Raw genomic sequence first — 26,549 nt, forward strand, 5'->3', positions numbered from 1 at the left:
TTGTGTTTTGAGCAGTGCTGTGTGGAACCAGAGGTTGGGTGTTGTGGGTCTCTTCCGACTTGGACTACTCCATAAGTTTACAATTCTAAGCAAGGAGCCCAAAGACAAGATGTTTTAATGGAAAAGAGTCCTTCCCTGGATGAATCCCCATTCAGGCCAATGGGAAGCCAGGTGCTAGGGAGAGATTGGGACGCAGTGGTGATTCAGCTTGTTCTGTGATAGAAGGGGCTGCAGAGAGCTCAGGGAGCAGCACAGGACATGTCCAGGTAGATGGCTCACCGGCCCATCAGGGCTGTCTGCTTTGACAGGAATATAGATGCAGTGGTTCTTTTTCACTCTGTCTGAAATTGCTTTGTAATAACAGTAGGAGTTGGAGAGGCACTCTTATTGATTAAACAATTGAGGCTATTTGTCTTTACAAAACCAAAAATACAGAGGTGTCTTTGGCTTCCTGCATATACGTTATGCACGCTTATTATATGCAGCAATCTCCCTGATCAGGCTGATGTCCATAATGGGTCGGGTTATAGCACTGGATTGCAATGGTGTAATACGGACTGAAGAGCAAAGGAGAGCTGATGTAAGTACACCAAGCAACAGGGGCTGGGCTGAGCAGATAGGGAGTGAGGTGCGTATTATGGCTGTGTGCCACAGTTGCCTCCAGCCCCAAGGATGCAGGGTTGGCTGAAAGCATCACACATGGCACATATGTATGTGCTGCTCTGCTGTCCCTATGGGATGTGTTGAAGGGGTATTAGATATAAGCCCAGAAGGAGATGCGTAGCCCTACCTGTCTTGGTAGAACTTAGTGTGAACCATCACAAAGCTGCTGTTGGTTTTTCCCCTTTTAGTTTTTTGGGAAGGCTGTTCTAGATCCTTGTTGCTCTCAGCCTTTTGTGTGTGTACGGAGTAACATCACGACCTGCAGGTTGGCATGGTTTGAAAACAATCAACTTTGTCATGTCCTGATTGTCAGGGTGCCCCATCCATGGAGGTGCCCGAGGCCATAGGTGGGACTGTGGGCAACCTGCTCTATGGGGTGGCAACCAGCCCATGGCAATGGGTGGAGCTGGGTGATGATTGTGGTCCCCCCTAACGTGACCTATCTATGATTCTATCAGGAAAGGATCTCATACCAGGGTAGGAAGGTTTTGCTTTGGTTCTGCTTGGCATGGGAAGTATCTGATGCTGTCACTTGGTGTGTGTGCCTGCAGCTTCCAGGCTGAAGCCTGAAAAAAAAAACTTCCTAGCAAAATGTTAACTTTCTATATTTGGTGTCTGAGAATCTTTTTCACCTGAATGCCTTCGTACAGCATCCTTAGAACACAGCGTGTTACATACCTTGTTTTTTTCATCTTTTTAATCACGTTGTTGTATGCAAATTTCTATAGTTACTGTGTGTGGTTAATTGTCCAATATAAGCATTTTCTCAATCCTAGGTGAAAAAAGCCCCACATCAACTACTGAACCCCACTGGGTCTGTCCCAGTGTTGGGCTGGGTGCGATGAGCTGCCATTGCTGGAGGTCCCAGTGTCACTTTGATGCTGTTTGCGATGCTTTAGGACCCACCAAGTTGTCTTTCTTCTCTCTGTGGTGTCCCTCGACACTCGTCTTATGTCTGCTTTAATTGGGTACCGCAGCAGCAGTATACATCAAAATAAATGAACTTTGTACTGCGAAAGGGTAAGAGAAGGAAGGAGACAGACGATCCCTCAGCAACAGCTGTTTGGAGGAAGAATCCCACAGAAGCTGCTTCCTTCGCTAATTAGAAATCTGCTTTTCCTTTAGGAAGGATAACGTCGACGTTCTCCGCTCCTCTTCTCACTTCTAATTACTTCTTGGAGGGATGAAGAAAGGCGCCGTTTCGTATGTTTGACTTAAGAGTTGCTGAGGCAAAGAATGTGGGATGGGAATGTTTGGTGGTGATAGGAAGGAAGGAAGGGGAGAGAGGATGGAGTGGCCAAATGGTGAGCACTGAGTAGGGAGAGATGGGTGCTCCCAATGGGGCTCTGGGTGCTATTCTGTCTGTTGGACAGAGTGACTCATTGTCAGAACTTCAGAGTGAATTTCTAAATAAATGAAGAAAGAAAAATAGCTCAGAAAATAGAAAGGTTAAAGTTAGAATTCTCAAAGAGAGGAAATGCACCGAGTTCACGTTTTATAAATAACATGCTTTGATTGTTTCCCATTATGGAGTAATTTTGTTTTGAAATGTGGCTTCATCTTTTTACTAAGGATATAAATACCGACTATGGAACAAAAGGGTTTTCTCCAGCCTGAAGTGATGCTGTATATTCCCAGTGGATGATGGCCAGGCTGTCCCTATGCTGCTGCACGTTGGGTTTTGTTGGTCTGGATGTAGAACGAAGCTCTCCCGTCCCCACCGAGCTGCCCTCAGCCTTCAGCAGGTGTTGCTTTGCAATTCAGCAAAGCAGCCGTTTCAATTACTCAGGGCAATAAATCTCAAGGTGTGTGTGCTGGGAGCTCCATCATTTGAAGCGCCGATGTTTTTCTTTTCCCTCGCGGTCTTTGAGGTAGAATCATCAGCGTTGCAAGTAATGAAGCCTGCTTTCCCATGGATTTCTTTCTCGTGGTTGGATTCTCTGATAACTAAATAAGCTTTGACTGAATGCCCCGGCTGTGAAAAAAGCTCCAGAAAAGCTGTTGTGTGTAAATTCTCTATTAAGAACGGAGCTTGCGTGGCATCCTGCCTGTCTATTGACAGCTATATTTGTGGAACCTAAATATCAGAGGGAGCCGGCCCTGCCAGGTGGGGCTGCAGGTGGCAGGTGGGTTCTGTGGGCGGCTGGTTGCCATAGGAAGGCAGGTTAGAAATAGAGTCTGGGAGGTTCTCCATTGGGGTGACCCCGGGGGAGTCGGGCTGTTGATGCAATGGCCATAAATCACTGCACCTTTTCCATTTTGATCGATGTTAGAAGCGTATGTGTGCGTGTCTGAAACGTGTGCTCCATCTCTTGAGCACAATCCCTTCTGCTGAACCCATGGAGTGGATCTCCCAGCCCTCGGGTTGTTGGATGGCAGCTGCCATTCTTTGGCTTTGACATTTGACAGCCAATGGGGGAGGAAAAGTCGTGGATGTAAAGCTGGGATGACAGAGTCAATGGACAACTCTTCCTTTGCAAATAACTAGGGGTGAATTGATAACCGGTGACCCTGGTAAGCAATTAAGCCAATTGGTTATATATTAATTGATTGCGGAGGTCTCCTTTATGTAGAGCTCTGCCTGAAACCTTCATACCCTTACTGGAGGAATAGAATAGACGTCTACAGAAATTAACAGTGACTTTCAAGCAGAATAGATGATTAATGAGAATGTATTGCTCCTGATGGACAAATGAAGCACTTCCAGTTTTCTAGTGAGTGATATTGGGCTTTCTTGTCTCCAGGAAATGATTCAGCCACTCAGACCTCGTTCTGAGCCCTGGGAGAGGTAAGGAGAGGGGAGAGGAGGGGAGAACTGCCCCCTCTCAGCTTGATTTATTATCCGACTCCTTTGTTACAAGACTTCCAGTCTTGTAAAATATTAAATACATCCTTATATTCAATATCACATTTTGAAACATTTCATGCCTCATTTGCTTCTGGAGTCAAGGACAACTTCACATTTTTCATGGCGCAAGGCCCAGATTTGTCTATTTATTTATTTTTAATCACTACATTTTTCTTTTCCTTTTTCTTTTCTTTTTTTTTTTCTTTACCTGTATCAATTCGGATTAAATCTTGGCAACCATAGCAACCTGTTCCTCTGGGTGGTTTCAGATCTCGGCAGTGGAGGTGCTTTTTTGGCTTGGCTGATCCCCATGGGATGCTGTGCCCATCCAGAGAGGATGGTGGGCAGTAGGGATTGTGATTTGGGGCTGGATGTTGAGCTCAGCTCTCCCTGACAGCATCACTTGTAAACAAAAGGCTGTTTTGTTGAAGGGCTCACGTGATGTAATGAGGAGGATTAAGTGGAATTTGCTGCCACATTTAAAGGAAGATGCATGTAACTCCCCTTAATTAGAAAGGGCTCACTATTTGTCTTTCCCTTCATCTGTGTGGGAGCTTTTTTTGTTTATTGCTTCTCCTGGGAGGGATAAGCAGCTGAATCCTGATAGACGGGGCCACCACTGCACCTTCTGCATGCAGGTTGGGGTGGCTGCTGGGGGCACTGCACACCCAGTGCTGCAGCCTTGTAACTAGAATGTGAGAGCAGCCCCATTTCAGCTGTTTCACATTGGGTGCATCATTTGGACCTCTGGTTGGAGCTGTATGTGGGGTTGCTTTTTACACAGGGGTTCTGTGGAGGGAGAACTTGTCTGTGCTGGCGTGGGGGTTAGATGGACTCATAGAATCGTTACAGTTGGAGAAGTCCCCTATGATCCCCAATCCCTGCCCACCCCCACCATGTGCACATTGGCTGTTTGAGATGTCACAGCTGATGCCCAAACAACTCTCAAGGGTGATAAACAAGCAGGTTTTCTCCAAAGCTTGTCTCTATATGGAGAACATCTATGACTTTGAATCAAAATAGCTTCAATGCCCTTTTAAAATGGAAGTATCAATAGGAGTCGGGGCCTTTATTAGTTCTTAACAATCCCACTAGGTGTTTATCTGCCTATTTAGGTGGCTGATATCCTTTTAAAGGCTGTCCCAGAAGTGCTTGAATCACTCCTGAAAATGGAACGGAGACTTCTAAATTACCCAGTTGCCTGCAAACGTTATCCATGGCATCGGCTTTTCCTAATGGCCACATCAATTAGAGAGAGCTCTTTGCATCATGCTGTCAGCAGACCCATGTGAATGGGAGGAAGCACAGGAGTTTCACTCAAGCTGCTTTTTTATGATCCCCACGCTTTGCAAATGGAACAAAATTTAGTGAAGGAACTTGTCTTTGTTCCCCTCCTTCCCATCCAGCAAACTAATTGAAAGCAACATGAATGTTAATGATGCATTTCGCATTTGGAAGTTAGAGGGGTGATTAATATATTGTAGACTGTATATTAACACCTTCTCAGGGGCATAATGAAGAGGAAATATGTGCTCTGAGGCGAGGCTGTTTATTTCGTGGCGTGTTTCCTGACTTCCACCATCCCTTTTTCTCATTGAAATACAAGCTTTCCAATCCAAAGGGTTTTGTTTCAAAGCATCATTTTAAATCAATCAATAAACTTTTATGTCTTAATCCCTCCTCTCCCCCCCCCCACACGCTTTTGGTTGGAGAGCTGAAGCAAAGTGCATAAAGAGAATGGAGATGGGAGGCAGGAAGAGGTGGAGGATGATGTGAAAGAGCAGTGATGGGATGGATTCCTGAGCATGAAGCTGTCATCTCACTGTGTTGGTTGGAAATGGTCTTTTATTGGAGGGAAGGCTGATGGAAGTTGACCTGGTAGAGTCTAGGGAAGGCTTTTTTCCTTCTATGCCAACCTGTGAATGTCATCTGCCTATTGAGGGTCATTTGTGATGGAAGGCATATGGTTCTGTTGAGCACATCTGGTTGAGCACCCAGCTGTGCTCGCTTTGAATCTTGGCATCCATTGAACTGCTCATAAACATGTAGGGTCAAAGACGTTGTAACCTGAGGGTGCCCTGTGAGCCCTGTATGGGAATGGCCCATTGACAGGTGGATGTTTGCCTCTTGCTGAGGTCACCTGGGCTTCCTGAGGACCACAGAAGGTGATGAGCATCTTGTGTTGGTTGTGTTGCTCATAGCAAGTAGCTCTGGGAAATGACTGCTTAGCGAGATCTGCTGTAACGCCGTTGTTGGAGGTGGAAGTGTGTGGTTGTGGCTGGTTCTGTAACTCAGCTCAGAAAAGGAAGGGGACCACGCAAGTTATAACACATCTATAATTAAGTGCAATGAATGGCTATAAACCAACAAACACTTTGAAGTGTCGTTCTTGGCCACATCTGAATTATTTCTCTCCGTTGGCAGAATCGTTAAAGGAGGGGGAAAGCGTGTGTGTATCAATCCACTCTGCATGTTTGAAAGGGTTTTATTATTATTATTTTTTGATGAATGAAAATTGGAGCATGAGAATGGGTAGAAAGTCCCCGTGGGAAGGGCTGAGATCCTGCAGGCTGTAGGCAGCCTCTTATTAACAGCACTGGGCTCTGCCATTCCCACCAATGTGGAGATAAAGAGCAGCAGTTCTGATGCCCTTTTCCAGAAGGGGAGGGAGGAAGAAGTAACCCATAGTAATTAAGACTTGGCAAGCTCAGTGTTTATAGACTTTCTAAATATTGATGAATGGAAATGCGCTTTATTAATTAAAACACATTAAAATCCTTTTTCCTTTGGAACTTGACTACATTTTTCTCCTCCTTTGGCACACCCTGAGCTCTGTGGTTTCTCTCCCCCAAATTTTGATGGGCTCACATTAAGCTTCAAGCCGGCCTCTTGATTTCAACCTGCTCTGCTTGGCTCTGTCTCCCCACCTTAGAAGCAGTATCTTGTGCCTGTGATTGATCTAACTTGCTGTGGATTGGTTTTGTCTTCAATTACTTCCTTCTTTGAGTCCAATTTATCTTCTTATAATAGCGTAGCCCAGAAGATACAGCTGTGGGTTGCAGCAGTCCCATATGGGGTCTGAGATTTAGAGCGATGGTAGCAAGAACATTCTGGGAGAACCACGTCATCCTTCAGGATGGTGTAACAGAACAGTTTTATCCTTCTGTCATTTCCAGGCCAGCTGTGGTAGGAGGCAGAATTTACTGCTCCTCTTCCCTGGCAGGCAAGGGCTGTTCCTCTGACCTTCTGCTCCAGCAGACGCTCGAACCTGGACATAAATCTGGGGTGCTGTTTCTCCCAGGGATCGTGGTGATCTCACTGCTGCCTTCTGCTCGCTGTTGAGTATCCATCTGTCTGCTCACCGCTGCTCTTGTGCTCGGATGCTAAGGATTTGGATCAGCGTGGTTGTCTTTTTGCTTATCTGGTTTGGGTTGGGACTGTCAGGGAGGGAGGGTTATGCTTGCACAGTGGCGTGCTTGGTTGGCCTGAGTAAAACTTGATGCTTATAGGAGTGTGGATGATGGGCAGCTGGCTGGAGCTGGGTTACAATAGACTGGAATAAGGTGATGAAGGAAAATCTGGGTGTTGCCAAGGTGGTGATACCGTCTTGGAAGCTAATGGTTATTTCCTATGAGGAAGCCCTTTAGAGGAGGGAGAGGTACAGTCCTGTATCTCCAGCCACTTGTGGTTGGATATTTGCTCTTTCATGGGCTTTGGCACTGTGGGTTGCCATCCTTCTCTGCTCTATAAGTGTCTGTACTGTGCTGGCCTGCTTGCCAGCTCTCCAAAGCCTGCGGGGATGACACATTCTAATGAATGGCTTTGCTCAATGATCTTGATGGGATCAGGTGGGATGATCCGATGACTGCCTCAGCAATTGAAGTGGGCTGGAATGGTCAGGCAGGAGCCATAACCGAGCTCTTATAGCACATGGTGTATGGAAGTTTCCATACCTCCAAACTGTCGCAATCCATAAGCTTAAGTCCTCATCTTCAGCCTCTGTAGCAGGCAGCAAGAGCTGCTTCCAGAGCAATAACTCAAGTGATAAGGAGTCCCCAGGGTCAGCTTAGAGATGGTCTGTAACTGGGCACTGGGCTGGCTGACTGAGCAGATACGGGTACAAGCCTGAATATCATGTTAGAAACCTCGATCCAAAAAGTTCAGTTTCAGAGACTCTTAAGATAATGAAGAAGGTCTGGATAAATGCTCTTTGAATGTGTTCTTGTAAAAAGGAAGAATCTGGCTTTGACTTTGTAGGCACGCTGCAGGAGAATGTAATCCACTGTACCCAAAGGAGCTGTTTCAGCTCTTCTCTCATCAAGGCACGCAAGGATTTTAAAGCCATCCAGGTTTGAGTGGGGCTGGAAAAGGAAAGAAGCTTGGGGGAGGCAGAAATGAAATCACAAATGTTCACAATAAAATGGTTACAGAGATGGAGGTGGACGGAGAAGATGATAGAATCAGCCTTCAGTCTCTGGAGACCAATAACTATTTGAGAACAGTTTCAGGCTGCTCTCAAGTCTTCTGTCTGTGTGCCACAAAGGCTGAAGTAGATCCACTGTGTTGGGGTTTGGTGGCAAACCCTGTGATTCCCACTCAGCCAAATGCTTGGGTGCCTTCCTCCTCCCTATCTGAGTGTTGTCTGAGCCCCAAAGCCAGGCAATGAAGTGAGCTGCAATGTGAGCACGTGTCTGGAGGTTGTGCTGGAGCAGGGCCAGGTGCATCTATTCACATCAAGCTTCTGTGTGCATATGTTCCCCAAATGGATGGGTTTTCCACCTGAATGCTGAGCTCTGTGTGCGTATGTATGGGAAACTGGTTGGGTTTTTTATAATGAGATTTCATTTTTTCTTTGGTGTTTCTCATCCTAAATCTCAAACCTCCTTAGGGAGGGAGTGCGACCTTGTCAGCGTGTGCATATGTTTCTGTGCACTCTGAGAAAGAGTTGAAGGCATCTCCCCTCCATGCAGAGTCATTGCGATCCACCTTTGAATCAATGCTGGGGCTTCTAGGTAAGCATATGGTGTGACAGAGGAAGTGTTGCTGTAGCTCATTTGGGTAGATCCATACAGTCCCAAGGCAAGAAGACCCATTTTATAGATGGGAAATGGTGGGAAGAAGAGGCAGTGAGTTATTTAAAGATAAGGAACAGGGCAGTTGAAGAGCTAAAAGTGGATTTCTAGAGTCTCAATTCAGTAGACCAAACTACCACGCTGTGTGTTATCTTTTACACCAGTGCGTACCCAACCCACACAGCCTTCATCTCCATTGCTGTGTCAGACATTGCTGATGGGTGAACCCTGAAAACTGCAAGGCATTACCAAGATTTCCCTGGCTGTGAGTCTAAGAACGTCAGCCCTTTGGGTTTACCAACCTGAGCTGGGAGCCCCTGGGGAAGCACCTGTTATTTTTAGTGTCTCGTTTCTTAAGAAGTGGATTCCCCTGCAGACTGCTGAGCTCTGATTTTGTGTCTCGCAGAGCCTAAAATGGGAAGGAAGCCATGAAACTTGGGCATCTTGAGCATGTAGAGATCTGGGCTATGCTTTGCTGGGGTGTCTAGAGAATGTGTATGAGTCTCTGTCCTCTCTGTACTTTCTCCATGTTATTTCCTCCTTGTATTAGATGTTAGGGTGCATGTTTAGTGTGATTTGAGGAAGGGAACGTGCTCCAAATGCAGCTGGAAAAGTGCAGTTGGAGTTTTCCAGCCTCTGGGTTGTTTCTGGCTGGAGCTAATGATGATGGATGAGTCCTGCAGAGCTTTCTTCATCATGAGACCTCAAAGCCCTTCACTGGAGAGATCTGCAGTTTTATTCTCACCAAGTCCAGGTGGTGAAATGAATGTGTTAAGAGAGAAAACAGTTGATCCAAGCAGCAATCCTGGGGATGAAAGCCCTGGTGTGACTCTTTGCCTTGCTTGGAGCCATTGCCCATCTATTCCTATGAGATGGAAGTCCCTGCAGTCCATGAGCACAAGGTCAGCTTGGCAATCTCCTCTATTTGGATAACACATGAACCCTTCCCTTTTCTGCTGAGCAGCACCATGTGTGGGTATCTCCTCTTGTAGGGTCAGGGCAGTGCCGTCATTCACGTTCCTTATGAACTTGGAGCTTTGCTCCCATTGCAGGGGTTCATTCCATCCCCCAGGAGCTGATTAAACGCACCCACTGAAGTTATAGGGAGCTGGAGTTTGCCCCATAGCATGTTGGGCTGACAGCACCCTGAATGGCCCCAAATTCCAGCTGTGGGGAAATCAAATTAACATTTCCCAGCGTGCAGGAAAAAAAAGAAAAAGATGAAAAAAGACAAATTCCAAACAAAAAAGCCCCCCACAGAGTTCATCTGGCGGATGGGGTTACATTAAGCGAATGGAAATTAAAGGCTTTTCATAGAGATCTTCAGCGTAATTTGATGGAAGACTTTAATTATTTCAACGCGTCGAAGAAAAGGAGCTGGGAAGGATTGGGGAGTGCTCATAAAAATCTCTCTTTATAAAGTGCTTTGAGCCATTCTCAGGCTGAAAAGCTGCTGTCAGCTTAAGGAAGAGGGGATGGGCATTGGTGGAAGGCTGCGGTGGGTTTGGATCTATGGGATTTCGCAGCCAGAAGGCTTATCTTCCCTCTGGCACCCTGGGAGCTTGGGTAGCTCAAAGGTAGAGCAGCCACACTTGGATCTATGGGGTGTGAGCAGGGAGGCCCCATGTGGATCTGTGGGGCAGTAGCCCGTGGGGAGCTTTATTCTCCTGCTGGGATGGCTGTTCTCTGGGTCATGGATGGCAGATGAACCTATTTATTTCCCTTTAGGTTTAGTGGCTGTAAGAGGAGCAGAACTGCTCTTTGGCCATAAAGCACTTAGCACACATTTAGGTGGTGGAGATTTCTTTGTTTGTGTGAGGCTGCAGGGCTTTTAATTGCTATTGTTTGCTGATAGGGATAAATGGTGGGCATGGGGGAGGGATGAAATCCCACATATAATTTTATCATCCCTATTTTTTTCCCAATTGCTTTCTACCTCAATGGATGTGAGGTGATGCCAGCCCTGCCCAAGGCTGTATCCTTCCTGTGCTCATAGGCTGGAGGCTGGAGGTCACACTGCAAGACATCTGACTTAATTGCTTGTCTGGGTGAGGAATTGGGATGGGGACATATTGTTTTTACCCTGAAGCAATGAGGGCAGGAGTTGGTCAGGATGTGCTGCTGGAGGGGAGGAGATGGAGAGCACTGAGATTTTGCCTGCACCAATACCTCGTGGTAACGATTTACCTGCATTAATTACCCATTTTGCAGCAGAAAACATATTGTTCACGGCTTTGCATGGGTCGATCTTTCAGTTTAATTGAACTCTCATTTCAGCAGCCCTGGGGCAGATGTGTGGTTCCCTTCCCCCCACAGGTCACACAGCACATTCTCTGGCCCACAGTCACCTGTTGCAATGCTTTTCAGCCTCTTTCCTTCTCCTCAGCTCCTCCAGCATTTGAGAAGAAAAGCTTTGCAAAAGGCAGCAGCTCTCTGAAGGAATGGGGGAGGCTCTGCAAAGCCATTTGTTGATATTTCCCACCAGTTTTTCAGCATTCCTCGCTGCTCTGCAGCTGTTCAATGCATTGAGGACGGGCTCCAGCTTTTCTCGAGCCTCATTTTCTCACCATCCATCGAGGGATGCGCAGAGAGATCCATCAATGCTGAAGCCACCTCCAAAGTAGCATTTTGTTTGCAAGTCTGCTGCTGTAGAAGCAAAATAGGGTTATATGGGGACTGTGGGTTTGGAAAGTGAGGAGTTTGCTGGAGCAGACGTGGCACAAGCAGCAATGCAGCTGTGTCTCCTGATCACCCTTAGCAGGGCAGCTCTGGGTATGGCTTCAACTATCACTGCAGCAGCAGCAGTCACAGGAGGGATTTATTCTGCGATTCAGTGTTTTATTCTCCCTTTTGGCTCTTTGCTGTGCCAAGAATTCTTGTGTGGAAAGCTCGAGGTGTCAGGAAGACGTGGCAATAGCAACGGAGAGGAGTATTGTCACTCGGTTGTTAAAAATGTATAAGCAGCTTCAGGAAGGCATTGCTGCTTCTGAGAGGGATATTGTCCTTAATTCTGCTTGGTATTTAAGAGACTTTTATCTCCTGAGAGAGCCCACAACTATTTGTCGAGCCTTGATTTATTTTCTTCTGTATTTTCAAGGCTAAACTTGAAGAGAGAATTAAAGGGGGAGGGGGGAAAGAAGACAGCAAAACATGGCTGGCATTGGGCAGCCTGTGGTCCAGAGCTGGACTATAAGGTCCTGCAGGGCTGCAGTGCTTTGAGAATGGAAGCCCTGATGCTTTGCTAAAGCAGCAGCATCTGCTCCCTGCTCTCTTTCTCATCCTTGTGTTCCACTCTTTGTCCCTGCTGCTCGGTGGCTCGTGCACGTTGCTGGTGTGTCCTGTGAGCACCTCCATCACCAGATGGTCCCTTGTAGGGCAGTGGGAGGCTGTGCAGTGCTGCTGTTTGCTGAGCACAAGGTGTGCTGCTATTGCCAGCAGCTGTCCCTTGGGTTAGAGCTCACAAAACCACGTGCTGGGAAGTTGTTCTGAGCAGTGGATAATGCTGAGGTGAAGGCAGCCTCCCTCTGTGCTCCACGTTCCAGGTAATTACAGCCCCGCCACTCACAGAACAGGGCACAGTGGGTGCCCCGTGTTTGTTATTTGCTTTTGCTATTAACTCCATGCTGGCAATGCAAAGGCAGCTGCGTGCCTGCAGACTGCATGCTTCACCTCTTCGCCACATCAAACTGCAGACAGGAGCAGCTTTTTGTCCTGGGTCTGTGTGCTGGCTGTGCTGCATTGGGATCAGTGTGTGGGGTGCACACCATGATGTTCTCCCTCTACCTTTCCCATAAGGCTGCTGCCCTAAAGATGCAGGTATAATACTTGCCCATGCATTTTAAGGCAGCTCAGCACATTGGGGCTTTGGGATCTTTGTACTCTGTATGGCCCCAGAGTCATATTTGCAGGTGGGTAAATGCAGCTCCTGCTGCTTTGCCAATAGCTCGGAAAGTTCTGCAATAACTGCTTCGAAGTGCTCAAATGATATGTTGCTCCACAGTCTGACTCTGCTGCTGCCAACGCTTCCAAGCAACCAATTTACCACGCACTTCACCTTTTTGGGCTTTTCCCTGGTAAGCATTGCTCTGTGACTCCCACTGAAAAGAGAAAATTGCCATTGCCCTTTGCAGGGGTGGGGTAATGACTTCCAGGTGGGATCGAGCAGCTCCTGCTGCTTTAACATGTGCTGAGCAGGAAAGCAGAGCACACTTGGCATGCCCAGCTAACACCTGAGTGTGAGGATCCCTGGTTTTCTTATATGTGATAGCAGAGGAGCTTGGATTTCCTATAGTGATCTGATGCAGGAGGGTGAGTGTGGGCTCAACCTGCTCTTTGTTCCATCAGTGCTGGGTTAGAATGGCCCCTCTGGGTCTTCTGTTGTTGGGAAGGAAATGGGGCTGGAGCAGCATGAGGAGCTCCTGTCCTGGTCATGACTCCCATCCCTTAGCTCATGTTGTGCTATGAGTGTGTTTGGTCCTATCCCAAACCCAGTAAGTTGCAGGTTGCTTTAAATTTAAAAGGAATATATATATATATATATATATATATATATATACGAGGAATGAAATAAGATGTGAGTCAGTATTGATTTCCATTTGTTTTTGTGGAAATGCTACCAATGCCAAGATGAAATATTTGGACTTTTCCTTGTGTTTCTCTCCCATATTTTGCTAGAAGCCGATTGCCCAATTTGACTCCAATTCCCAACCAATTCATGGTCTGTCAATTGCTCCCTCCTCCCAATGGGGCCTCACTGTGTCTCCAGCCAACATCATCACTCCATGGTGCTCACAGTGCTGTGCTCTCCCCACAGAGTGATGTCATGCCCAGACCACCATTGGGCTCCATGAGGATTTATGGAAGATGCCCCGTGTATGGGCGCCTCTGGTGCTCCTTCTGCTGTGGCTGATGGGGACGGCTGCCAGCCCACACGCCCTGCGCATCGGTGAGTGCCACTTCTTCCCATTGCTTGAGCTCTTATCATGTTGCAAATGAAATCTATTGGGGTTTTATGGTGGTTTTTTTGGGGTGAGCGTACACGTTTGCATCGATTTTTATGGCGGTAATGTTTCCTGATGGGAAACTCTTTCTGTGTTAAAATGGGAAGTGAATGCTGCTCCTGGGGGAGGCGCTGAGAGATGGAGCTCCCCCCCCACCCCATCTCACCCCCCTTGAGCTCTGCAAAGAAAGAAGTGATTTTGGTTGCAAATGTATTTGTCCCCACGTTGGTGAGAGAGGAGCGTTTGAGCCCGAACTGAGCATCCCATAAGAACATTAATAACTCAAAGCTGCTCCATTTGTAACCGAGTCCCAGGCATTGCTTCTCCTCTGGGCTTTATTAAAAAGTGCTCAGGAAGAGGCGCTGTCATCTCTGCTTCTGCCTGCGTGGATTAGGGAAAAGAAATGCATCCAGAAACCTCGTAATGAAACTTGCTGTTGGGAAGGATCTGCCTCTCCTGGCTGTTCTCCGGAGCTATCAGCTGTTCTTTTAACTCTTTGTTGCAGATAAGCTAATCTCTTCCTGTCTGCATTTGCAGCTTTCACAGGTGATGCATGAAGTAAAATTACTTCTCCCCTTTGCTAGCAGAGCTCGGAGCGGCTCAGAAACACAACCAGGCTGTTAGACAACCCCTGCCTTTATGGTGCTTGGGGAGCATTGAGGTTGCATCTCACGTTGGTGGGAGGTCCTCCTCCTGGGGTGAGGATGGGCAGTGTGTTATGAGGGAGTCGTAGGAGGAGGATGGGTGGATGTTACATTGAAGGATGGGGATGGATGGGATGTTATGATTCGAAGGACGGGGATGGATGGGTTGTTATGAGGATATTGAAGGATGGGGATGGACAGGATGTTATAAGGATATTGAAGGATGAGGATAGCTGGGAGGTTGTAGGTGAAATCTCCCTCGTGGCACTGATGCTGAGGAGCTGAAGTGGCTGCCCTCCTGCACTGGAGAGGAATGAAGAGGTGTTTCTAAGAGCTGAGACGTGGGAGGGGGATCTGCCTGCAATGGCTACTTTTGTCTTCTGTGCTGCTTTCCACAGCTGGCTAAAGGAAATGGTAATGCTCCAGTGGGTCTTAAGTCACATCCTTACTATCAATTATTCTCCTCCACAGAGAGGTATCCCCATCCCCATGCCCAGGGTGGGGTGGTCCTCAGCCATTCCCTTTGCTTTACACCTCACACCCTGGGCAGCTTTTGGTGGATTCAAGCCACTCAGGTGTTTGGAATGGAGATCTTTTGCTTTCATGGGGTGAAAGCAGTCTTAGCAAGAGCTGCTCTTTCATTCCTTTCATTATTTTTTCATATATCTTATATATATATATGAATAAAAAAGTCAATTACGTGAATGAAAGACACTTGGTTCCCTGCCCAAACAGCTGCCAGAATAAATTCCAGCCCTGAGCCCAAGCCAGACCTGTGCAGAAAGCCCTGGTGCAACAGGAGCCCTGTGATCAAGCATGCTTTGCAGGTCCCTGCATGGCCCTGCCCCGGGCTCTGCCTGCAGGCAGCCAAGGAAGGATGGATTTCCTATGCTCTGAGTGGGTTTGGCTTTTCTGGATGATATCCATAGAGCTGCAGACTGTGCTTGCTGGCTGCAATGTGCATCAGGGGGACAAAAGAGAATAACTATGATCCATGCCTGAAATAGCAGCAGGTGGAAAAGTGGGTGCCCCCAGCCTGGATTCTGCTGGTTGTTGGGAAAGTCCAAGGGCAGGTTGAGGGAGCAGCCTTCCCCAGAGCCCTTTGTTGGGTGCTCCCTATGGGGAGGAGATGTGCACAGGGCAGGACTGTACAGTCATAGAATGGGAAGGGATCCATAAGGATTGCTGTGTCCAGCTCCTGGCTCTGCACAGGACCACCCCAAAAGCAGATTGTGGTCAGCAGAAATAGAAGGCACATTCCTTCCCATGCCTTTAGCATCCTTGCCTGCTGCTCAGGAGCACTCAGCTCCACAAAGCAGAGAGGCAGATGCTTGTGGATCAGCACAGAGAGTGCAGGAGGGCAGGTGAGTTTCCCCAAAGATGCTGCTAATGAATTCCCTGTGCACCTCCAGACACTGTAGGGGTTTGGAGAAACTAAGTGGGGCTTGATGTGAAAATGATGGCTGAATGTCAATTCTGCTGTGGAAACCAATTTGGGAGCTGGATAGGGCTAGAAGAATTAAGATAGTTAAATGGAAATAAGTCTACTTGGTAGAGATGAAATAAGGTTTAAATGAGTGAAATTATCTGCGGATTTACCCTTGTTGGAGCACTGCCTTATTTAATAAACTGGGTTTTTATCAGCTGGAGGAGAAGCTCAGCCTATGTGCACAGGGTGAAGGGAAGGGACCATCTGTACCACCATCCTCCAGAGTGCATCCACGAGAGCAGAGGGGATGGTTTGCCCATGAGGGCTTTGTGAGGATGTTGTTTACTGCTTGGTACGTGCTGTGGCCTTTGTTTAAGCTTCTTGGGTACTTCTTTTCCTGATAGAATAGAAGGAAGGTTAATGCAGTATCTCCTCTGGGTACCGTGTGTCCCTGGATGGCTGTTCCAGCACAGGGCTGTGCAATGTATTGTGCTTCCTGGGATGGATGGAGTCAGATCTTCTCTTAAGCAGAACGTAGGAGCACTGGGAAAGAACCTCTCTGTTGTCAGGAGGAGGGGAAGAGAGAGTGCTGCAAACCTTGAGGGCTGTGATTTCATTATGAAGGGAATCTAGTAATTATTAATGGGCCCTGATGATCTCCTTCTGCAAGAGCAGGTCTACTGCAAAAGAGCAGCCAGGTGCTCCCAGCTAACAGTAGCTGGCCTCAATGCAGATGTCACCTGTCAACTCACATGTGTTTCTGACCCGTCTCTCTTCAGCAATAGTCAGAAAAGCATGACTGCTCCAGATGCTCCTGAATTGTCCATGGAGGGAAGGACCTGATCTCAGCCAGAGCCATCAGCTCTCAGCCCTGTAGAACTCTGCTGTGTGCTGCTGGAGCTGGAACCAGGGCATGAAAGCTTGCAGCATGCAGCAGGGCAGACAGAGAGGGTCAGAATGAGAGGTACAGAGGGCTGATGGACAAGGGTAAACGTAGTAGAACACCTGCTGTCTGCTAATGCTGGGACCTCATGCATCCTGTGCTGCTGCACTTGTGTTCAGGGAGGGAGCTAGAGCAGGGTTGGAGGGAGGGGGCTCATTGCACATGCATTTCTCCTTGTTTTGGGGTTGCTGCATCACGTAGCAGATGCTGGGGTTGATTGGCATGTGCTGTGTCCTCTGGGATTATTCCTGCTTTCATATCATAGAGGTGCAGTCAGGATGAATGCCTGAGATCTCGCCCTAGGCTCATCCCACATGAGCTTAAGTCTTCTGTGATGTTCCTGCCAACCCCAAGGGATAACGTAGACTGAAAACTCGCAATGTAGTGTCACTTTGGGTTTGTCTCCCAGCCCTCATTTTTGTGGTTGTGCTTGGGTAAGACAAACCCACCAACCTGCCCCATCTCATTGCTATGTAGAGGCCCAGCTGTGCAGGTCTATGGCAGGAGCTGGGGGACCAACAAGCAGTGCCCCAAGCTCCCAATGGAACTCCCCCATAGTCACCAGCATTTGGGGTGATGCTGTGGCTTAGCTGCATGTGTTGTGTTTGTCCAGCTTGGCATGGCTGAGGAGCATCACCGGGGTGGGATGTAGGGCTGAGCAATTGGGTTTTGGAGCAGAAAGCTTGTTATCATAGTAATGGCTGTGGTTTGATGCCTGCTCTGCTCTCCCGCGTTTAAATCCCATGGAGCATCTCATTAGAAACAAATGATGCCTCAGGCAAGTGGAGCTGTAGAAAAGTAATCTTTATTAAGCACCCTCAGCGGTCAGAGTTGCTTGATGAGCTCCAGAGTTTTATTTGCAGGAGGTTTGGGTTGTCATTCAACAGGAAGGAGCTTTGAACTCCCTCCCTTCCCTGTCTCTAGGTTACTGTTTTCTATTTCTATGCCGTTTCAGTCCCAACATCCCTGCAGATACTGCTGGAGGAGTTGTTGATAGTGGGAGCAAAATGAATGGACCAGCTGTGAGTAATCAGGGATGTGTGGAAGAGGATAAGCCCAGAGAACATAAGGGGGAAGAAGGTGTCTGTGCTGGGTGGGTTGGCTCTGGGCTGACATGGAGGCAGCCCCATCCTTGCTGTGCACTTGGGTGATATCAGGGCATCTCAGGGTAGAAAAGGAGGGAGAAAAATTAATCCATGGCCGCTGTGCTTGGCTTTATGAAAAGGAAATGAAATGAAAGCAGGAGACCCAAAGTTCATCTCGTCCGCCTTGTCAGGCATGCAGAGCTGACACAGCAACGGGCTCATTACAGGCTCCTGTGTAAATACAGGCTCTTTGCTATCTTTTTTTTTCTCCCATAACATGTCTCATTTACTTGATGGTCTGTAATAGCTGTGGAGGAGCCGGCAGTGCTGAGCAGGTAGCAGCCCCTTGGCCACCTCTGCAGCAGGAGCTGCAGGCTGATGGAATGGGGAGTTCTCCACAGTCCTACTGCAATCCCTTCTCCACCCCATGGCCTTAAACCTTTGGGTTTGGGTGAAAAGCTGGAGCAGGGATGCTTTCTAACACGAGAAGGTGCCCAGTCTGCAGCCAGCACCTGCAGGGCTGGTGCAACAGGTTGCTGTCTGCCTGTTTTCTTTCATTATCATTATTACTTTGCAGCTGTAAAGGGGTAGCAAAGCACTCTGCATACAGCAGTGCAGGCAGTGATGGGGCTGTGCTCTGTATTTGCTCTGCTCGCTCAGCTCAGTGCAGACTTCCAGATGCAGAATGCAGTGAAGTGCAAGCATTACTTTTTCTTTCACCTTTCATTTATTTCTTTCCTTATTTTCCATTTCTGATTCTAATCTCCAGCCATGGGATCTGGGCCCTTTGGATTGGCTGTAACATACGGCCACGTTCAGAAGAAATACAGGACTGGGGTCTTTCCCTGTACAGAACGTCTTTCCCTGGGTGATAAATCTGAAGGCATTCAGTTAAAAGCTGAGGGCTTTGGAAGTGTGAAGGAGAAAAAATAAAGCTTTGCTTTTATGTGTTTTTCTAGCTGGGAAATGGAGGTGTGAGCACTGAGACCAGGTGGTTTCTTGCTGTTCAGAAGAGATTGTATTGGAGAGCAGCGGGGGTTGGCTGCTGTGAGAGGGCATAGGGCTGAGCTCCTCGCTGCCTTTGTGCCTTATCCCTATAAGCCTGGGCATGACACATGCCTGGTTTGGATTTCAGCCTCAGCCAACTAATGTGCTGTCTGAGCTACGGTGGAAATAGCAAGTAATTATTTACTTACTTGGGTGCAATTCGGCTGCGCAAGAGCTTCATTAGAACAGCCAGCCTGGGTGATTAGTGAAGGAGGATTATTCTATTTCCCGTGCCACTTGGTCTTCTAATTTGGTGGGCCTGGGTTGTGCCCTTTGTAGGAGCCCTGAACGGGGCTGTGAGAGCAGAAGTTGCTGTACCACGTTCCCCTTTCCCCATATCAATCCTCAGCATCCCTCTGATCCCACTTTGTGCTGTATTCCCATGAGAGCTGGAGAAGGGCAGCACCTCTCTTACAGGCCAATGTGATTCCATTCTCGTGGCTTTGGTGATGATCCCCTTCACCATGATGCTCCTCTCTGAGGAGCTCTTCCCTTCAGGGTTTCACAGGTCCCAAATCACATTTTATCTGTATTAAATTAAAGCTCTCCCAATGGCTGGAGGTCTGTGTGTCCTGTGTTTAGCTTTGGTGTGGTTGTAGCTCTGCTACCTGCTTTGCTGCATGGTTGACCCTCTAAGGCTCAGGGTAGGGATGCTAGACACGAGTCTTCAAGCTCTGAGCTGCATCCTCACAGCAGGGAGCACCAACTGGAGCTGCCTGGCAGCCCTGAGCACCAACACAGCTTGGCAGTGCTCCCTAAGGCCCTGTGCATGGTCAGAAGCTTTGAAGGTGCCATAGGCAGCTGACGGTGTTGCAGTGGAAGCAGTGCTGCCCTGAGGCTCCCATTGCTTCCCCTCCTGCTGCCAGGTGCTCGGCAGCCAATAAATATTTTGCTCACAACTCACTGGAGGTGGCACCTAACCAGCTGTGCTCCCACTTGGTATGGCAGGAGATTTATTCAGTTGTCCATTTATAGCTTATTATTTTCTTCTTTCTTCCCCCCTCCCAAACTTAATAGCAGTTTACTACCCACCAGGGTATACATTTTCTTCTGATTAAGTGCCATTTAGCCACTGGCTGCTTGCTCATTTTGCTTTTATAGACACATTTACAGCGGCACAGACAGAGGCACCAGCGCTAGGAGCAAGGGTAAGGAGAACGGAGAGCTGCAGTGCCTTGATTAGATTGGATTCTAATAAAGTTTGCAGCTGAGCTGCATCACATCCATGTCTTGAGGCGATGATGCTCCGACCTGGTGGGGTCCGGCTGCATTCAGCCCACAAAGCCCTGACCATCAGGGCTGGATGGTTTCTGCTTTGCTCCAAGCGGGTCTCTGCAGAGCGCAAAGCGATTTCCCAGCTTTCAGCAGCTGCTAATTAGTTGCAGATGATGAGATAATTTATAAAAATTAGGAACGATTTTCTTCATTGCGCTAATATCGCTTGGCAATAAAACGGCTCTTCTAAAAGGGTGCCTTTGCTCTAATGTGGGGATCAAGGCTAGAAAGAAATACACGAGAAAGAAATACATGTTGAACGTGAGAGCGTAAAGCAATCTGTCTGCTTGGGATGGGGCTGCAGCTTTCAGGCAGGGCTGGGCTCAGCAATGGGGTGAAAGCAATCTGTGCCCTAAAACAGCCCTGAGGTCGTGGTGAGCATGTCCTTGAAGGATGGTGGATTCCCCATCCCTGCTGGCATTTATAAGACGTGGATGGGATGATTAGGAACATGGTTCGTTGGTGGACTTGGGGTATCATGTCATGGCTGGACTTGGAATGTTGCATTGTAGTTTGGACTTGATGATCCTAAGAGTCTCTTCCATTCTATGTCATTCTATGATGGTTTCAGTCACCAGGGGGTTGATATATGGAGCTCAAGGGATGTTCTATGCGCAGAAAGTTTTCATGTTTTAAGGCTTTGGTCAAGCACATAGAAGAGAAAAGCATTTAAGGAGTTATTAAGTATCTAACCAACACCGGTTTCTGAAGTTCCCTAACCTGAGAGTAGCTGAAGGCTGGGAAGCTATTAGCAAGAGTTATTGGATGGACTTTGGGTTTGACGGTAACATTTGTTCTCACGGGCTGGATGTGAAGCAGAGACACAGAGAAAATGAAAGGAGTTGCCTGTGGCAAGCACTCAAATGAACACCTGCATCTCCCAAGTCTGTTGTGCTGGGAAGAGCTGTGCTGGAGGAGAGGGATGGGCAGGAATCATTGGGTGCAATGAATGCATGGCTGCACTGCCAGGAAATCAATCCCAGGTGTTGTAGAAGCAGAATTGCTTTAAACTGAAGTTCAGGTGGTTTTTTGGGTTGTTTTGTGTGTGTTTGTATATGTGAAAAACCTTCTCCTGTCTGCAGTTCCACGTTCATTTCTTGCTTTTAATGCCATCCTTAAATATCTCCTTCATCTCTAAGTGATTTTCTTTTGCACTTTACACTGGAGCTATCTTGCTCTCCCCATCTCTCCCTGCATCACATTTAGTTGCTGCTTTTCTAGGAATGCTGCTACGCTCCTTCAGCCTCTATGTAGATGTTGATACATCATTCTTGCCAGCGTTTTATTCGCCTCCCTTGGATCTGTACTAATTTAAACACCTGGTTTATAGCTGTGGGTGCCTGGCTTTATCTTCCTGTGTATACATGAAGCGCTGTGAGCACAACCTGAGCAAGACTCCATTAGGAGGAGTTATGTCCTGGCCCAATCTTTCCCGTGATAAGCCTTTGAATCATTCCTTATTGCATGTCCTTTTGCAATTCAGTCTCTCTTCAGCCTTGTTTTTCAAACCAGGAGCTTTCTGGTGGTGCTGCCTTGGAATGTTGGCTGGGATGCCCAGCCTTGATGTCAAAAGAAATTCCTTTGCATTTTTCAATCACAAGGGCTTCATCAGCTCCTGTATGATGCAGCCCTGCCGTGTGTTTGCAGCTGGCTTGTGCAATGGATGGAGTCATCCTCTTTGTGTATATTGAGCTCAGTAGCATCCTCTGGCCTTCCTGCTGTCTGATGCTTGTCTTTCTCAGTACAGATTCATCATCCCTTTGCTGCCACAATGCTTTGCATAAGGGAGAAGACTCCATCGCTGTAACTCAGGGCTGTGCAGTGGCAAGGGTCAGCTTTTGTGGTACATTGTGAGTGCTGGAAGGTTTTGTGCTTTGCAGAGGAATGGCAGGATGAATTCAGACCAGAAGGGCCTCACTGAAACAGGGTGAATTGGAACAACTGCTGTGTGTGTTCAAAGGGGGAATAAAGTAGTAGAGAGGAAGCAGCTCGTTTTGGGTAGGTCCATCTCCCAGAGGAGTGATGGGAGCTGCTCATGCTGAGCTATAGGGCTGGGGAGAGCAGGAATGGGAGTGATGAAGCAGAGTGATTTGGAGAGACCCGGCCCGACCCTCATTAGCAAATGTTGCACTGTTTCCTTCTGAAAAGCAAACAACATGTTGGGCCCGTTGCCCTTCGGGTCAATAAAATGAGCACTTACTAATGCATGAATCAGGGACTTCACAACTTTATTACACGTGTAAAATCAATTGCCATTATCTAGCTCCCTTTCTATTGATCCATGCTGCAGTGTGTCAACATGTGCTGGGAGCAGACCGTGCTCTGCCTCGTGGATCCATGTGTGGTTGTGCTGAGGCCCATTGGAAGATGCATGGGGTGTGTTGGTCTCTTCTGATGTGTCAGACCATCCGCAGGGCTGTCTGCATGTATTTCCCATGGCAGCTCACCCTGAGCAGCAATAGAACCTTGTGCTGAGCACAGTGGCCAGCTTGCAATACAAAAGGCCACGCAGCCTTGTGAGAAGGGTTACTGAGAGGAATTTGTAGCTTCCAGGCTGCCGCTGGGAGCCTTGAATGGAAATGGCAACCTCGCTAATAAGGCCTAATTGGCTATTAAAGGAGGAAGCAGCCCCAGAGATGCAAAGGGCCAATTAACCCTGGGAGCTGGGAGCGTGGCACTATCGCTGTGCAGCGGTGTGTGCAGGAGCTCTGAGAAGTGGGTACAGAAAAGGAGCAGCAGAGGTCCTTACCCAAATCCTTTTGAGGCAGCTCGGAATGTTTCAGGCACACAGCAGGGGAAGGGCTGCTTTTGTGGCTGGGTGAGTGCTGAGCATCCTGCAGAAGTGAAGCATCTCAAGGGGGTCTGCCCAGCTTCGAGGAGCTGAGAGCTGCACCAAGTGGGATGGACCCACCGTGATGGGGAGCCTTGTTCCTGTATGTGGGTGCTGGGAGTCAGACAGCCCTGGGAAGGCTGAGATGGCTTTGGGAGCACACCAGCCTGAGGCTGCTGGAAGCAATGGGGGCCAGGGAGCTCCATCAGTTGTTGTGCCTCCAAATCCTTTCTGAGATCAGGGCCACTGGGACCGCTGTTTTGACACAGGCTTGTCAATGATTTGACTAAACAAATTGCCTCTAATGGTTTTGTCCTCTAATTGATACCGGTCTGTCTTATTAAAGGCAAACAGAGGTACTTAGCATTGCAAAGGAAGCTCCTTTTTTTTCATTGTCTGTTTTTCTGTGAGGAGAGTGCAGTCAAAGGGTTGGGAGCATGGGGAACTGGGAGCTGACATGGGCACGTATTGAAACCCATTGCCTTCCAAACCTTTATTGCCTTGGGCTGGCAGTGTGTGCCGTGCTGGTCTTCTTTCTCTCCTCTCTGTTGATTTGATGATTTCCAGTTCCTATGTTTTTGCTGCTCTGAATTCGAACATTATGTATAGCTGTGAATCCTATCCCAGCCAGGGATGGGTTGGATAGCAGGGCTCAGTTTGCTGGCCTGGGGGAGCAGCAGGATGATGTTCTTTGTTTCTTACTTGGCCTATCACACTGTAGAAAGAAGACAACCATTCCTGTAGGGTTGGCCTCATAACACACCCATGGTTTGGCCCATTCCAGTGGAAGAAATAACGCTGGTGTACCACTAATAGCTTCTCACTGTAGATCTCCACAAAAAGCACTGCAGAGCAGAAGGAAAGAGTTGTCCCCATTTCCTGATGGTCTCCAAGGACGTTTCTCTTGTCACGTCATGTTCAGGGAGCAGATGGAGCGAAGATCCAGTGCTGACCTAAGCAGAATAGACAAAACTGATTTGCTGCTTTAAACCTCTCTCTATCTTAAATTCTGTGCGGGTCAGGAGACTTCTGTAATGGGGTGTGCAGTGGTTTGGAAGAGAAGTAGCTTGAGCTGAGGGCACAGACTTGCATCCTTACCCTGAGCACCGCAGCTCCATTATAAGTGCTCTTGCATTGATGTGTGCACCTGCTGGGAGCTGTGCTTGGGTTCTATGCTGGACTTTGGACCTACAGGGGCAGCTCAGTGTGTAGGGTGCTGTGTTCCAAGCCCACTTTGGCCCCTGGGGTCTGGCCAGGCCTCCATCACCTTTGGGTTTTGGGATGCAGGGGCTGCCTGCTTTCCATCTGCACTCAGGTATGAAAGAGACCAAAGATGCTTTTAGCCAAATAGCCCCAAGTGCTCTGCTGAAACCGTTTCTGTTATCTTTTATCTGCCTCAAAGGAGCACTTAAAAAATTATCGTGCCCATAGCGGGTAACCTGATGAACCTAATTTGGTGGTATGAAAACACAGGCTCGTCGAGCTTTCTGTTCTGTGTTCTGGCTGATTAGGAGCACTTTCCCTGCTGGCTTTTGCCCACTGTGCAGTGTTGCATGTGCTCAGACACCCTGTGGTGAGCAGGAGGTGCCTGAATGTGTGTGTTTTGGCTTAATATTCTCATGGAGGTGAGGGCAGCAGCTCGCAGCAACATCCTTCCCCAAGCTCTCCTATAGGTGAACATTCGCACACTGATGAGCCTGTCACCTGTTGTGCCAGGTATATCTTAAACCAAACCTGATGTGCTCACAAGTTGCATAGATCTCTTAATGAAAATGAGTTGTTTGGAAGCCTCCAACCCAACAGAAAGCTCTATTGGCCATGGGGTGCTCTGTTCAGAAGGGTGATGTGGCTGGCTCTTCCATTGCAGTAACGCATGGAGGGCTGGGCTGTGGGTGGTTTGTTCAGGCACTTAAGCAACCAATAAAGGGGAATCGGTAGAGCTGTCTAATGTCATTACAGCAAGATGGGAATGAATGGGGTTTCATTAGATCTTGTTTTGAAGTGGGAGGCTGTCATTTTCTGATGGAAAGCCTGGATGACAGGGAGCACTGGTATTTGAAGTGCCTTTTTTAAGAGTGACCTGCTCTGCCTTGTTGACATCAAACGTATGTATTGAGGAAAGAGAGCGATAGTTTGTTCTTTCTGGTGCAGCGGAAAATGGAATGCTCCATTTTTAGCCTTAGGTTTCCTTATCAAAGCATTCCCTGAGGGAGGGGAGAAAACCTGGGATAAAAAGGTGGATAAGCCCAGTCCTTGGGCAGCCTGTACCAGTGGGTCTGAGCTGTATTGGTGGCTTTCTGTAGTGCAGTGATCTCCTTATCATCAGGAGGAGATGAAATCTGGGAGGCTATGGGTATGGGAGCACCAAGGAGGGTGGGATAGCAAAGGGATGGCCCTCATTCTGTTACAGCAAAGATGGTATGCCATCAAATGACTAATGCTTATGGAAAATGTAGCAGATGAGTAATGTTGCAGGCAGGGTAATTGTTTGGAGGACCGGCGTTTGGAGTAGGAGAAGATTTAGAGTGAGCTTTCAGTAAATACAGGAGAAATTGTTCCTGAAGTTCAGGGCCAAGATTTGGCAGCTGAGATTGGAAAAAGGGAGCGCTTGCTTTATGTGTTTTAAGGAAATGAAATAATTCTTCAGGCTGTCTTTCACTTAATTGAATACAGCGTGAAGGGCTGGGTCGAAAACCTGTGTTCTGTAGACAAGCAGAACAAGCACCCACCTCACCAAGGCTGCTTGTAGCAACCAGCCCTGGTTGTTAACCTATAGAGCTCTGTAGGGCTGAAAGGGACCTTCTGCATCCCCGCGGCTGTGATCCCATGTAAATAGGATTTGTTTCCCTTTTTTGTGCTGTTACAGCCATTAAATAATGCAGTCCTCGGGCAATCCCCAGTGTAAATGTGAGGGTTGCTGGAGTTAATCATGCACAGCAATGCTCGCTTGTCTGATCTGTGGGTGCTTTCCTGAGAGCTGGGTTGTGCCATCTCCTGCACCCAGGTGGGGTAGGGGAGGTGGGAGTCCCTTGGTGATGGACTGGCTGTGTTGTAGTCCCTAATTAGAATGTGGGGTTGCCCACAGCTATACAAGCCCTTGGTGGCTCCAGCACTGAGAAGCCATGGGATGCTCTACCGACATTTGGGAGCCAGGAATGCTGAGCCCTGGGTGCTGCCAAGTTGATTAATGCTATAGCAGGGCTCGTTGTGCTGGAAAGGAACCTTTACTCCAGGGACATTAAATATTAATAGCGGCAATAGAGACACAGATAAACAAGAGCGAGTTATAAACTGTTCATTTTGAGGGCAGCGGTGTTAACACTGGCAGAGCTGTGTTACAGGCAGCTTGGGAACACAGGCCAAGGGCTGGTGCTACATATCAATCCCTGGATGCCCACCTTGGAGCTCTCGAGTGTGTCATGCAGCAAAGCCTTCCTACCACACCAGGTCCCACTGCAGATGGACAGCAAAGGAATGGTTAATGTTAGAGAAAACCAACCTTGATCAATGGGAAGTGAACAATGAAATGGAGTCCACAGGCTGACCGGTGGGGTTTAAAATCCCCTCTTAATAACGTATGCAGCAGCTGGGAAAATCAGAATGGAAATCCAAAGTTTTAATATTAAAGAAAAAAGGAAGCAATAATCAGGCAAATAAATCTTTGTTTAAAAACTTGCTCCACCTGTGAGTGAATGATATTCAGTTTCTTTCTT

At 47.9% G+C, this 26,549-nt stretch overlaps 1 protein-coding gene across 6 annotated transcripts in view; it reads left to right on the plus strand.

Moving 5' to 3' along the window:
- GRIK4 (glutamate ionotropic receptor kainate type subunit 4) overlaps positions 1-26,549 on the plus strand; it is a 105,006-nt gene that overhangs the window by 12,185 nt on the left and 66,272 nt on the right. For all 6 annotated transcript variants that reach the window (XR_014938251.1, XM_015884046.3, XM_085526111.1 and 3 more), the window contains exon 2: positions 13,397-13,528. Coding sequence is in view for 2 of the 6 variants with exons in the window: in XM_015884046.3 (XP_015739532.2) it covers positions 13,447-13,528 (82 nt within the window). In the remaining 4 variants the exon portion in view is untranslated. The remainder of the gene's footprint in view (positions 1-13,396; positions 13,529-26,549) is intronic.

This window comes from Coturnix japonica, chromosome 34 (assembly GCF_054131305.1).
Source record: "Coturnix japonica strain WE chromosome 34, WE-NBRP24, whole genome shotgun sequence".
Lineage (NCBI taxonomy): Eukaryota > Metazoa > Chordata > Aves > Galliformes > Phasianidae > Coturnix > Coturnix japonica.